The sequence below is a fragment of the Mytilus edulis genome, chromosome 7 (genome assembly GCF_963676685.1).
Source record: "Mytilus edulis chromosome 7, xbMytEdul2.2, whole genome shotgun sequence".
NCBI classification, from domain to species: domain Eukaryota; kingdom Metazoa; phylum Mollusca; class Bivalvia; order Mytilida; family Mytilidae; genus Mytilus; species Mytilus edulis.
The window spans coordinates 33,508,944-33,524,695 of NC_092350.1; the positions used below are offsets into that span (position 1 = coordinate 33,508,944).

At 31.8% G+C, this 15,752-nt stretch overlaps 2 protein-coding genes across 2 annotated transcripts in view; both read left to right on the top strand.

Moving 5' to 3' along the window:
• The window catches only part of LOC139481292 (peptidylglycine alpha-amidating monooxygenase-like), a gene marked incomplete in the record, with an annotated part of 42,288 nt that extends 33,092 nt beyond the window's left edge, over positions 1-9,196 (top strand). The window contains 9 exon segments of the mRNA XM_071264481.1: positions 3,021-3,124; positions 3,871-3,948; positions 4,473-4,521; positions 5,229-5,296; positions 6,019-6,099; positions 6,406-6,485; positions 7,749-7,802; positions 8,079-8,128; positions 8,920-9,196. Of these exon segments, the coding sequence (XP_071120582.1) occupies positions 3,021-3,124; positions 3,871-3,948; positions 4,473-4,521; positions 5,229-5,296; positions 6,019-6,099; positions 6,406-6,485; positions 7,749-7,802; positions 8,079-8,128; positions 8,920-9,094 (739 nt within the window).
• Positions 1,106-2,179, top strand: LOC139481290 (uncharacterized). Its single transcript, XM_071264479.1, has 3 exons — positions 1,106-1,277; positions 1,429-1,545; positions 1,822-2,179. The coding sequence occupies exons 1-3, from the start codon at positions 1,111-1,113 to the stop codon at positions 2,018-2,020; spliced, it is 483 nt and encodes a 160-aa protein (XP_071120580.1). The 5' UTR covers positions 1,106-1,110; the 3' UTR covers positions 2,021-2,179.
• Positions 9,197-15,752: the final 6,556 nt, after the last annotated feature.

Consider the following 15,752-nt stretch of genomic DNA (forward strand, 5'->3'; position numbering starts at 1 on the left):
AACCAGTAACCATTGAGATTCCAGTGGCTCTTTTAAATTTTTTGAAAAAAACTACCCTATCTGACATGACTGTTCTCTCATAAGGATTTTGCATAGTCAGATGGAGTAATTCTAAAACCCCTTTCTCGTCAAAAAATTTACTCTTAGTCGTGTATACGTGGGTATACACGTGCCTTTCTAAAACATGCTTTGTCAAATGCATAGTGTACACGAAATGAATTTCATCTTTTTCAATTTTGATAGACCTAGTTCGAAATATATGATTATTCATAGTTTTTTGGCGTTACTTTTTGTTACAAAATAAATTTGAAACAATCATTGGTTCTTCTTACTGTGAATGTTGACCACTCAAATTTTTTACATTGATAAGGTGGTGAACATTTTATATAAAAACGAAGATGGCGCAATTTCTTTGGACATCTGCCTCTCTCTTTTAAAACAAAGTCAAGTAAATTATTAATTTTGATTACTTGTTCGTTTGGGAAATAAAGACATGCAACATTAATTTTTTTTAGATGACCAGTTCGGGACAGGTGTATACCGATACATTTCACAATAGTATGCAAGTCCAATACAGAGTTGGGGTCACGGATAGTTCGGTCAACAATATTTAGAACAAAAGGAAATATTGATACCGTAAAGATTTTTTACAAAAGGAACACATCTGCTTTTTTTTTTTATTGTCATCGTTTAAGTTACCTTTTTTCTAAAAATAATCATATTAAGTCATTTCTTTCTTCTTCAAATCATATAAAAACATTCGTACTTGTATAGCAACACACACACTCTCCAAAATCGAGAAAATGGCAGAAGAATTTCTTGAAAAGCGCGATCATGATGAATTTGAAAAACTCCTAAGAGAAATAAGTGACGGCTGCGATCTTTTCGAAAAAAAGGTACTTATCCCCCCCTCCCCTCCCCCTTAAAGATTATGACTAAAACATTTAATTCGTACCAAATATAAGATATGGAATGATGTGCAAATGAGACAACTTTCCCCCTCATCCAAAACCAAATCTCGTCAAAGTTAATATAAATAACACATTTCACTTTCTGCAAAATGCATACATTCTTAAAAGTTTTCTAAATAAGGGCTATTTTACAATTCTGATGAATTCCTTCCTTCTCTTTAGCATGACACCTCCAGTTTGCAATCTTGGTGAAGAAATTGAAGATACCAGGCATTTTAAATTTCCAACTCTACCGAGTCCCGAATACCGTGAGAATGACCCATGGCTACCGTTTAGTACACAGACTGTAAGCTTAACTCCAAGTGTGTAAGTCTCAAAATTAATTATTTACTAGTCAAAATTTTGTTTTATTAACGTGAACATTTTGTTAATGAAAAGATATTTAATTCTCTCTTTAAAGATTATTAGGAAAACGTGTTATTTCATAATACAGTTTATATATTTTTTTGTGTTATAGAATGGTTTCCGAGGGCCCGATTTCGATGGAGACACAATGTCAGTCACCAGATTGGGGTGACACCCATACATTTCCACTTTTTAACTTCTCTGGAAAGACAGTCGGAAAAGGATGCAGGTACGTGTATCATATTTAACACTTTAAGTCTATTTTAATTGTTAATGGATCATTCATTATATGACATGTAATTTGAGTAATCCCTCTTTGTACAGAATATTTAAATGGATTAAATTCCAAAACTGTGGGATTATCGTCAAAATAACACAACAGACATATTATAAATATAGACACACAGGTACATATATATGTATCAACACGCGTATACATGTATATTATTCAAATAACCCCTTTTTTATACATGTTTTTTCCTAATATCACATATTTTTTTTCCAGCTCCGTCCCCTACGATAAAATAGTTCAACTTGAAAAACGAATGCGATGTAAAACTAAGAAGACAAATGAAGGTACAACTTTATTGGAGGAATTAAAAAAAATACAGGGGAAGATAGAAGATAATTTAAAGGAGGCCAGCCGCTTAACAGACCAAATAGAAAAAGCAGTGATCGGGAAAAAGTTACATTCTCAAACTTAAGGACAATGTAAAAAAAACCTGATTGTGTGACTGTGTGTGTGTGCCCAGGATTCTATCAGTATATGGACATACATTGTAATTATGCTATATCTATGGAACTCTTTTAAACAATTATGTAGATTTACTGTAATCAGCAGATTAAATATATTTTTGTCATGTTGTGGTTAATAAAACATATAAATTTTTTCAAAATATTTGAGTTGATTCTTACCACAAATTTCACGTTGAATATTTGAACACAAATAGAGAAATTCTTGTATTAACTGTTAGTCTCTCTAGTCTTTCAAGCTCACATATTTTTGTATTACGTCTTTTAGATTGGATTGAGCTTTTATACCGACCCTCTTCGATAGAAACCCCCCTCAACATCTGTCATCTATATTATGATACTTTTAAAAATTGGCGGAATATTCCACAAACATTATAAACCCCACACCCTCAAAGAAGCACGAAAGCTATAACACCCCAACACTTGACATTTATAAAGTGATGACATATCTATTTAGTTGGGGTTCAAATATTATACACCCCAAATAAAGACATCTGCCGTTAATGAGTCATGCCCATGTATGATATTGGGGAGGGGTGTAACAAACCACTACTCTACTTATATCATGAGTAAAAATTGTATAATTTCCAAAGGACTATAACCAGAACAGACAATTGTAAATTCCAGCATTTCTATCATTCAATGCACATCAATATACAAAAAAATGGACAAAATGAGTTTCAATATAAATAATATCCATTTAAAATCCTTTAAAAACTATACCGTTTTTTTTTCATTTAATAATTTGATTATGCACAAGATTTTTTCATACACTGTCTGTTTTGATTTAGAAGAAAAGCCGACAAATGATTTCAACATTACAATTACAATTTCATTTTAATATGCTTGTCATGATTAGAAAAAAACATATATTGACACCCTTACAAACTCAATAATAAAAGAGCATATCCATTGTTAATTGATTCTTATTTTTATGACATATTATTGTAGGGAATGTTCGACGAGTAGAAAATATTGCAAAGGAGGGGCAGTAGGCGTTTTGACATTTGATGATTACTCCAAACCTGAAGATGGTTTAATGACGTTTCCTAAAGGTAATTTGTTTTTTAACTTAGGCTTTTCTACCTCAGGAATAGATTACCTTAGTTGTATATGGCAAAACTTTTAGGAGTTTTATTCCTCAATGCTCTTCAACTTCGTTTTTTATTTGGCCTTTTTAACTCTTTTTTATTCGAGCGTCACTGATGAGTCTCTTGTAGACAAAACGCCCGTCAGGCGAAAGCACAAAATTTAATCCTGTTATCTATTATGAGTTTTATTACGAGCATTGAAAGAGCCATTCGCCGCACATTATTAAGTTTAAGGGATATTCGACGTAACTTGCATTTAAATACCAATTAACACAGTTAGTTCACAATTGGGCACGTAAAGTATAAATTCAGTCTTACCTGTTCTGTCACCTTTTTGATTATTATAATAGTCAGCTATGTCATAAAACAGGTGTATTCATAGTATCCTGTATTATGTCGTATCGTATCCTCGTACATGTATAGTCAATGAGACAACTCTCCACAAGAGACAAAATGACACAGATATTAACAACTTTGTGTCACCGTACGGACTTTAACAATGAGCAAATCCCATTCCGCATAGTTAATTATTAAAGGCCCCGATATGGGATTAATATGAACACCTATATGCCAACACTATATTATAAGTATATTGACCTCCGTTAATTTTCGTGCACAATCATGTACATTAATTGCTTATAATTATTGGTTACTTCGTTTTTATTCATAGTGCTGTCAGATAAAAAAACATTTGTTTTACCATTTTTTAGACGTATCACTTAAAGTTGGATTTTCAACAATAATGAAGCATATTACTTTTGAGATGCATAGTAAAGCAGCAGTAACAGGTATACAAATTTATTTTAATAACTTGTTTTCTATTCCATTATAAAAAAAACCACTTACAAGCTTTAATTGGGGTAAGCAATAATGTGCGAAAAACACAGTGAGTCTACAGCTATACATTAAAGTGTTATCGTATTAGTAGCAAATATATTTTACAAACGAATTATTTATAGAACTCCTGTTTAAAGTAGGAAGCTATCATATAAAGGGTTATATGTAGGCGGCTTTTGTCTATTGCTATACCATTTTCTTTATCCAGTCTAGGCTGATTTTCAAGTGACATGCCAAATGTCCCATCCTTCTTCTCACTTGACATCTACTGCAGCATATACCTATAAAATTGGTTTACATGAACAAATAAAACAATTGCCACTGGACATTCAACAAAAATCAATCATTCATTCAAACAATTTATCAATTTTCAAATTTTACTTTATGAACGATTGCTCTATAGTTATATGTTTACTGTTTCGTAAACACGTTTACATGTAACATAGTATTTGATTAATTATTATGTTTATTTCAGATTTTCAATATCCTTTATTGAATGTAACGTTAACATTTACCAAAACTCCGTAAGTAATGTAATTACTGAAACACAGTAATATCCTCATCTGATGAAAAATACTGCTTTACACTACAAAATAAAAAGATTTTTTTGCATAATCCAGCTATAGTTTGCATTTAGTTTGCTTTTGTTTGTTTCGATTTTTACATGTTTTATACATCCATGGATGACTAAAAATATTAGGAAACTAGGTATCTCCGTCTAAAGTATATATAGGTGCTTTCAATTTTTAGAAGATCATTAAGGTTGTATACGAAAATTAACTATGTTCAAAGGATTAAATAGATAATAATTCATGTCTCAATGTCAGATTTTGATTGGTTCATACGAGTGCGAAAATATACCCTTTACAGAGACGCGAAATTAATACTGATGGTTGTAATAAACAAGACATTATGGATTATTCCTTTCAATTTCGAATAAAAAGGAAATAACAACCGAACATCCAGTATAATAAATTATTGTATAGTATGTACAGAAAAGGGCAATATAGCAGATCCTTACCCCTTATTGTAATGGTTCTTACCTTTAACGCCTATTGAAATAGATAATTATGTATCGAGTTATACGGTATGATGCAAAATAGAATTGTTGAAAGGTCCTTGTCAATATCATTTTTAATGGTTAACAATAAGGATATGAAAACATATTTATTGATATTGTTCTTGTGAATGATTTCTTCACTTTAATGTATACTTTATTTCTATTAATCAGCACCAAATACAACTACCAAACTCATTTACTGCTGACTGACGGATTTATTCCCGCGAATTCGGAAAAGGGTACGTTTTATTTATTGTCCCAATTTTGTCGTAATGTAAAGGAACGTTTTTGTTTTAATTCATCTTGATTTCTAATTAACTGTTCTACTTTTTGACAATATGCTTCGTCCTACATCTGTTGTGCTCTCGAAACAAAATGGTGCTACTATTTATTTGTATCTGTTAGTTGAATATCAGTCTGTTATTTGCTCTTTGTTTTTTTATTTGTATTTTTTTAACATTTACTCATTGTTGATGTATTCTTGATTTGCTTTGTTTTTCCTCTTTAAAGTCATCGTAGACAACTTAAGCATTCAAACACAAGAAAGTCTTAAATATATATGACGATTGAATTGTTGTACATTTGTCTTTACGGAGGTTTTTCTAGCTGACAATGCGGTATGGCATTTGCTCATTGTTGAAGGTCGAACGATGATTGATATTTGGTAATGTCTGTGTTATTTTGGTTGCTTGTAGAGTTGACTTATTGGCAATCATGCCACATTTTATTTTCCTACTATCTGTAGAAATTGATTATCGGTTTGTGAAAATTAGATTCAAACTATTTTCTTTGGAATTTTGGTTGTCTCATTGACAAGCTTCCACACCTCTTAATTTTTATACAGATAATAATCTGTACTGAAGTAGACAACGATCACAGAAACTTGCTATTTTTGCTTCCCTTCAACAAAACTATGACATATGGATAAAAGATACATACATGTATATTAATTTTGATGTAGGATATTTTGCGGAAATAGCTTGTAGCTGGAGTAAGCCTGATGTTGTTGCATTTGCTGTTCAATTACATACACATCATTATGGTAAGTAATAGTAGAGGTTGCATTATGTTAAATTTTGAAAGATATTATTTATTCAGTTTATTTCAATAATTATAAATCGAAAGAAATATTTATAGCGTTTTGTGATATAGTTTGACCATGCAAGGAAACATAAGTTATCGTAGCTTAATGTTTTCACTTATCTTAATTAACCTTAAGAATATACTCTGATTGATTCTGTTATCTAGGCGCAAACCAGCATTGCTAGAACTGTGCTTATGAAGTGGTAAAATAAAGTAGTAGTGATTTCTATATTCAAATTTATTGAAAACATTTGTATTTAAACAGGATATATGGCTGAAATGTATAGAGTTCGAAACGGTACTTGGACCTTAATGGCGAGTCAGTTAACACAAGGAAAATCTAAGGTTAGTTGTGTACATAGATATATGATAACCAATCTCATTAAACTACAGATCCACGCTCCGTTTACTAGGATTTGACCATATTCCTTTTACTTGAAGATCTCTTAGGATCCTAGTTAAATCTAGATATTTATTCTCATGAAACACACCTTAAACAATTGGAAGGCAGTAATTTCATTGCTAATGTTAGAATAACCAGAACAGGTAGTAGAACGTAGGGTTGTCATATTCTTAAAAGCTCAGCGTACATGTAACAAAGGAACGTTGATTTAATCAGAGTGTAACAAATCTCGGAGATATATGATATGATAGTCAATGAAACAACTATGATATTGACTAATATACTAAATGACAGGCTTGTAAACAAACATAGTTTACTATACCACTTTGAACATTACCAAAACACATACAGAAAAGTATACAGTAAAAAGCATAGAAAACACAATGTAAAGAATAACAAAGAGAAAACAGACGACCTGATTTATGTTAACAACATTAAATGATAAACTAAGCAGACGAAACTCAACGACAGTAACATTCAAATCATAAAGTAAAAAAGAATATGTTGAGTTTAAATAAGGGTGAATACGAGGTGAACGTCATTTCGTTTGCAACATTATGACAACTATAACTCATAAACACATAGAGAGAAGCATACAACATGTTTGATTTGTAAGGAAAAATTGACATCAACATATTGAATGTGAATAAAATAAGATATGCACATCCTTGTCAATATAATAGAATTTTATGCGACTGTCGTACGAGTAAGAGGTTTAGCTAGTATAACACGGTTGAATCCACAATTGCTACATAAGAAAATGCCTGTACAAAGTCAGGAAGATGACAGTAACTGTTGATATCCGTTTGTATGATATGTTTGAGCTTTTTATTTTGTTATCTTATTAAGGAGTTTCCTTCTGAAAGTTTCCGGGGTTCAGTATTTTTATGATTTTTCTTTTTTCGGTGGTATATAGCTTTATATGAAATAGCTGTATGAAATATCGTTGAATAAGTAAAAATTGTAACTAAAGAAATATGGATTTTTAAACGGCATATTGGCTTACGCAACAATTTTTCTTAAATATAAGTTAAATAAAGGGAAAATATAAATCATAATCATGATCACAACATTTAAGCAACTTAAGACATATAACATGTATAATGGCACAGCTTTAAGTGATATGTTTCAAATTATGTTAAGATCAACTATATCTAGTACCTTTTTATTTTAATTTGAAAAAATAAACGACTGACCTTTTACAGGTGTTATTACCAGTACCTGGAGGGGCTATTGATGTACGACGGGGAGATGTTCTGGTAAGAAACATAATATAATGATAATAGAGACTGAGCGATTCGCCTGACTTTATCATAAACAGGTCAATTGTTATCTGCTGTTTTGCATTAAAGCAGCCAAACTGTGTTTTCGGTTAATATTTCAGTAACATATAAAGTTTTAATGATCAGACAAAATGTGAAATCTTTTAAATTAAAATAATTAAATAAACGTAAGTTCTCGAGGGATTTTCAAATTTTAGAAGCAATGATTAAAAAATTGATAATGTTTTTATTGTACATTTCTTTGATTTATAGGCTGCGAAGTGTTTGTATATTACCAAAGATAACAAGATAGTTCGTTTCGGGTAAGATAAAGTACATTGTATACACTTGTATGTAGTACATGAAGCAGCTCTTAACAATTTCTATCCTTACTACAAAGGGGTCGTTAAAAGCCGTACCAAAACTAGACAATACTTAACAACATAAAAAGTCAAGCATAATTCATAAAGAAGGTCACAAAAATGTTATTGAACTTGACAAGGCAATCCGGTAGGGTTAGTTGTTCCTGGCTCACTAGTTGCACCCGGATTAATGATATTTTTTCTTTGCTATTGCTGAATTCAGGCAGATTTTACCATCTTTGTTTCCCTTTTTTCCTTTTTTAATAACTAATCACTAGTAAACAGTAGTATTTTCAACCATATTCGATATCATGATTAGTTCATATCAAAGTCAATTTGAACTTTTTGGTTTTTTAATATACCAAAGCCTAATTTTGTAAGCAAGTGAATCATACTTAAACTTTTTTTTCTCAGGGATCACATCAAAAGAATGAAAAAAAAAACTGTCATATACCTGATTTGATACAAACATTGAAAGTTTCGTTATTTTAAAAATGTGAATTAAACCTAGCTTAACATCTCACTTGTCTGCCAGTCGGGTACAATTCCATTATATTAACAACAAACAGACTTTAAAGTTACTCAACATTGCGTTATAATCTGAATCACTATAAAAACAAACGACTATGCCAACAAAGAAAAACAAACTTGCACTGAAACATTATATAAACAAAACACATAAGTAAAAATAAACGACAAACATACTAAAGATGACCATAGAACAATAACATAACGGTTGATTTATTTTGCAGGGAATCTGATGGTCAAGAGATGTGTAATGTTGATATTCATTTCGGTTACGAATTTAGATATGAAGATATCTTTAAACGGTCAAGTGCGTGTATGACGCAGCTACCGGAGTTTTCATTGTGTGACCACGAGGCGACATCAGGAATTTGTGGAGATAATAACAAAATAGACATGTAGAACGGTTTCCTTTTGTGTAGTTTGGTTAAATGAATTAATTTTTGTATCTGTGTTTTCCTTCTAAAACAACTTTATATGAATATATAATAAATTATAAACTATAATCAATTTAATTTTCTGGTAATATACTTACATATGTATATTAGTTTTATCCTCGTCGTGTTCTCTATTTTTAATTTCTTTTTTGTTATAATATTGTATTTTATTGTTGGTATAGGTTCAAACACACTGGAGTCAACATGCAGTCTTCAATACTACCTTTATGTCTTTTCACGTATTGAGTTGTGTATCGATCTGGTTCTTCAAAGTGGAAAATATGTTCTCCACAATAAATTTGAGTTTAAATTTTGTCCTTTTTTTTTATAAATTACAAAACGTATTTCTTCATTTGAAAAAGTATATGAAAAATACAGAACGCCAAAGTAAATAAAAAAATAAGGAATTCCTTTAAAAGTATCCACAGAATAAATGTTAAAGATTGTCATATTCCTGACTCAGTACATACATTTTCAGATGCCAATATATGGGTTGTACCTGTTTTCAGAGATAGTGATGCTTTCCATTGAATGCCAATTGTAACAAAATTTTGTTTATAGTTCCTTCATATTGACACACGATTCGACATACGAAACTCTTGTGTGAGCAACCGAAATCATTGGTTTAAGTGATAATACTTGTTATACATTAGTCAAAATAGGATAAACATACACTAAAACTAACAATACCAGGAACATACGACCCGAACAACATAACAATACAGTTTGTGTAGTTGATTGTAGATTGAAATAATTTATTTCCGATTAAGTACACATTAAGTAAAATAGAATAAAAAAACAAGGGTATATAAATGGGAAAAAACACTGCTAAAACATAAGGCGTCAAAATTAAACATTAGGACCCATCTGCATCCTGTACTTCAATAGCCAAAAACCCTTACGCTGGATGTACATGTACCGATTGAATAATGGCACTACTAGACAAAACGGATCATACGAGTACAAACTTAAAGGAAAACTGTCAAATAATTAAAATAATGCACAAAGTTATCACATAGAATCTACAATTCATAACCATACTGAATTAAGTGTGAAAGAGGGATGATAGATACTAGAGGCAGAGTCAAACTCATAGATAGAAAATAAACTGACAACACCATGGCTAAAAATAAAAAGACAAACCGACAAACCAACAAACAATATTACAGAAGACACAACATAGAAAACTAAAGACTAAGCAGCACGAACTCCACCAAAAACTTTGGATGATCTCAGGTGCCCAGGAAGGGTAGGCAGGTCCTGCTCCACATGTGGCACCCATCGCGTTGCTAATGTTATTACAAATCCAGTAAATAGTCTAATTCGGTAGGTCTCATTCGTAAAAAGGGAAGGGTATTGTTGTTACGACATAAGGAACATACCCGATAGCATTTTTCCATAACGGTCAACCAACTCGTGATGGCGTCCGTAAAATTTACGAAGGGATGATTTCAACTTCACCTTTTGGAACTCTTGGTTTCATAGCTTCCTTTTGAGAAGCAATCCTCTTTCAAGGAAATCAGGAGAGGAAATACAAGCCCGCGGTTATCGTATCAATTGGGAGATATATACTCCGTATGCAGGCGCTGCTGGAATGTTGGTACATAGACATTGAAAGTTCACAATTGGGAAGCTGAAATCATCTCTTTTGTCGTAAAGTTTTGTTTTCAACCGAACCTCATTGTCAATTTCTAGATGTTAACCAAGATATAATGCAGATTTAACTGTATCTGTAGTATCCTTTATCTCTAGTTCGATGGGATAGGTTCGTTCAACTTAGTCACCAAATTTTGTATTATTTAGTGAGAGAATATCATCTATGTAGTGGAACGTAAAGTTAGGACTCTAAAGTGCGTTGGTACTCTAAAGTGCAATGGTCACGCTAAAGTGCGATGGTGTACGCTAAAGTACGATGGTGTCTCACGCTAAAGTGCGATGGTTTTTTGTTTGCTAAATTACGATGGCATATCACGCTAAAGTGCGATGGACCAATAGGTTCGAGGGCTTTATAAAACGCGTTAAAGAACACTTAATGTAAAATTAGTCCTTTTGTATAACCTAGTATTTTAAGGTATACCATATGTGAAAGGCATTTCAATTTAACCGTAGTCTTAAGTGAATGATTCTAAAAGACCGACCACGTAATAATTGCTAAAAAGTAATTTGGGTGTCACAGAATACTATATGTCTTGTAAATGAATTTCTGACAATTCGGGCGTATTAAATATTGTGATAATTTGTGTAGCGTTGTAGTCTATCACTAATGGGAACACAACCCCTTACAATCGTCCTTTTTACATTACATATACAATATTCGATAATTGTCGGAATATGTAACATTTATTTGTTTAATTTAAATGAGAGAGAAAAGCGATTTTTTCCGAGCTTAATTTTCTCCTTTTTTGTAGCGACTATACACCCATGTTATATTTTCCTGCAATGTACAACTAACGTTTCAGTCGACAATTAATAATTTACGCAATATCTTCCGGCGTGTTCATTTTTAGTTTGTATAAACGACTGTTAACGTCATAATCCAACTACGTTGCGTACGTCTATACTTTCGCGGACCATCGCACTTTAGCGTAGACTATCGCACTTTAGCGTGGTCATCGTACTTTAGCGTCCCCATCGTACTTTAGAGTCCCACATATATATACGAATGCACACGAATGCAAGATGTGAGCTAACATTTCGAAACGTGCAGTAGTGGAAAATTTACCGTATGTCCGTTCTATAAAATGAACCCATCGAACAAATATACGTATAAAAGACTGGCAAAGGAGGCACACTTTATAAAGGTCTTTCAGCCAAAATCAAACGGATTTACGTAAACACGTTTGATTTATCTCCCCTTACCGTTATTGTAACGTAATTAACGTTACCAACGGTAGTGTCGTCAAGGACATTGATAAAACGTCGTCTGAAGATTGCCAGAAGGCATGAAAGCGCTAGTGACAATATTTTAACGAACTGTTATTATTTGATGTGAAATGTTGTTTGCGAATTTAAAACTTTTAATTTATATATATATATTATATATGGAAATACTAGTGACAATATTTTAACGACCTGTTATTATTTAACGTGAAATGTAGTCTGCGAATTTTAAAACTTTAATATATATATATAAGGTATTAGTACCTTCCAATGAACTTTATGATGAAACGAAATAGATATTCTTGATGAAATCCCGACTAAATAATGTTTTGCATGAATACAGATGACGTATATCGAACTAATAAAGCTCTTAAATGTCGAATGAGTTGAGAAATATATAATTCTTAAGTGAGGAAAAAATTTAATTTTAAAATTGGATTCGTCTGATTTGTAATAAAATAAAGTACTGAGATTACCACTTTAGGTAAATGTTACAAATTGAGACGGAGGAAGCTGTATCTTAAATTCATCAGATACTTTATGTTCTTAGATGAGCGGATCCGATAAACCTAGCTTTTTGGTAGGACTCTTGTTGCTCAGTCTTTTTTTCTTGTAATGTTTTGTGGACTGTTGTTTATCTCTTCCTTTTCGTTTTGTGAGTTAGTCTCCCTCATGATTTATTCCGCCTACAACTATGTAGAAAACTCAGGAGTAAGCACCACGAACCCCGCAAAAAAGTTGCTGATGGGGTTTTTCAAAGAAGGGTATATGCTGTATTTGTAGCAGTAATGATACCCATCGTGTTGCATGAACAGCTACATCCCTCGACGGAGAGATCAAGAAAACATGAACTGTATTGTCGTTATTACAAGTTGAATATGTATTGGGTCATCTGTCACATATATTCGACAAAAATTCACCAAATATTGATAGCATCTGATTAGAGTTTAACGAAATGTATAAGCTACTAACAACTATAATGCATATCTTAAATGCAAATAATAATTTATTTATTTTCATGCGTCAGAAGAATATCTCTAGATTAACCTTCATTAAAAACACAAAAATCCAAACTATCAAAAGCCAAAAACGTGTAAGACCTATAACCAGGAGTAGCTATACGGGACATAACAATAATAAGCAAAATCATGTTAGCTCTTCCTTGGCTAAAAAACACATAATGTAAGAAGAAAAAAACTGTGTTAAATCATGTTAGTCCGGAATGCCTCTCTTATTTGAGCGTCACAGATGAGTCTCATGTGAACAACAGTTTACAGTATTATGGAATTGACTATAGCTTTATCGTTTGTGTGTTACCGTGTTTGAACGCGGATGCAATGAAGTTCTGTTATTGACAGATACATACAGTCTGTTGAAAAACAACAGTCTGGGTGATAGTGGCTGTAAAACTCGTCTTAAAAGCGGTCCCGGATGACTGAATACAAACTTCACTTTTTCCTTCAAACTCGTTCTCTCCATTAAGCAGCTATCTATCATAGCAACGATAAGGAGCTATCATTATATTAATTGTAGTCTCGTTTAAAAACTATGATAGAATGAACGAATGAATTACAAGCCCAGTCTTAAAAATAAGATGATGTGGTATGGTTGCCAATGAGACAACTCTCCAGAAGAGGCCGTATGACTAATAAATAACAAGCTATAGGTCACTGTACGACCATACTGCCCATACCACGTAGTCAGGTATAAACGGCCCCGAAATGACAAATGTAAAATCAGTTAAAACAAAACAAAACAAAACAAAAAGGACCTAATTTATATTTTAAAAAAGAGTGAACGAAAAACAAATATGTAACACATCATCCAATAGATTTAGTGCACAGAAGTCATTAACAGTCACATTAAATGTTTGATAAATATATGTTATTGTACATTTCGTTCAATGATCATGATCATTGTGTTGTATCCCGTGTCGTTTATTAAAGTAAAATATTACGAATTTAAAGTATTTTCGAAGTGAAGAATATTTGGAAATAACTAGACACACCGATTGTTCTAAACTCAAAATTACAAAACATTTATATGCAGAAGTTAACAAACAAAAATTGACTTTGAAATGGCTTTTGAATAGCAAAATCTTCAAAGATCATTTAAGCCTGCGCGTTTATCAACCCTCATATATTCTAATCAATAAGGAAAATCAAGATCCCTCTAGTCGGTTATGATTTGCTTTACGCGCAAACAATTAAAAAGAAGTTTGATAAAAGAAACTGCGTGTATGAAATGGGGAAAAATATGTAAATCTGTTAACCATCTGTAATTTCACAATTACGCATCATCGTTGTTTTAGGGTCTCTAAAACTTCCATATATACTGTTTGGGAATAGATTCATTTTAAATCCAAAAGATACGCGCCAGTTCTATGTTTAGGATGAAATAATTTAAAAGTGGAAAATGTTATATTAAATTCATCATTCACCCAATTGTATTGTAGATTGAATTCTTCTGACAATGCCTTAGAGACAATGTAGCCTAGGGTAATTATAAAAATCCGTTCAAATCCCATAAGAACAAAATTTTGGATTAATAAACGTACAAGTTTAAATTCTCCTTACATAAATATTGCTTGAGTATAACATAAAGAACGTAATGTACATTTTTCTAGGTGAGAGATGGGGCAACTGAATCAACATAGGTATTAAATAAACACTTCGACTTTCTTACATCCTTCTCATTGAAATGATAAATAATAAGAAGGTCATGTACTTTTCCCTTATTGTCATGTTTTTATAGCACGCATATATAAAATAGGATAAACAAATGTAATTAATCATCATAAAAACAACCATATTAGCAGATTCAAAAACAAGATACAGCCAGTATTGTTTATTTACTACCCTTTTGCGCAGAAAAAAATTATTCTTGTTGCGGAATATTATATTATTTATTATTATTTTTATTGTACAAAGACGGATTTATCAAGTGATGAAAAATATGTTTGCTGATTTCGTTTTCCTAATTCTTAGAAACAGAAAAAAAAACTTTTCCTTAACCATTTTAGTCTGTCATGTGACAATTTGTTTTTATTTACTCGAAGGAATGGATTTTGTCATATCAAATAACCGATGCGAAAGTGTAAGTAGTAAACAATTATGTTAATGTAATGATTATAATACATGTATATGTTGACAAATTGTACTGTCTATTAAGATGTAAAATATTTTTAGTTTATTTTTCCAAATTGTGATTTACTGTAAACGTAGCGTAAGTCGATATTCATTAAGAATTTAAGTTGTTGTCTAGAAGGTAAAAAATATAGTTATTACATAGTATCAATATTGATATCAATGATAGAACATAATTGAAAATGTTTTGTTAATCAATTTTGTAGTTTGTCCTTAACTTAGCTTACTTGACCTTAAAACAAAGTAGACGATATTGGATGTTTTATTGTTGTTATTGGCCTCTTTGAACACAAACAAGTTAAAGTCTAGTTTCAGTGATCGTGCTTATTCCTGAGACTGATTTTCCCAAAGTGCTATCTCCTTTTGTTTTATTTATAAACTGAAATTATAAAGAGTATCATTTGAATGTTGTCTAACTTAGTGATTCCTTTATTGTATACATTGATAAATTAGCTGATCTGTAAAAATATCATCTTCATGCCTTATATATCATGTACTGTAGTACGACGCTAGATTAAAACTGACGTGGAAAGGTAACACCCGGCCACCGAAAGCTTCATGTTTATGAATCCCAGGTGGTCGTGTGGTCTAGCGCAC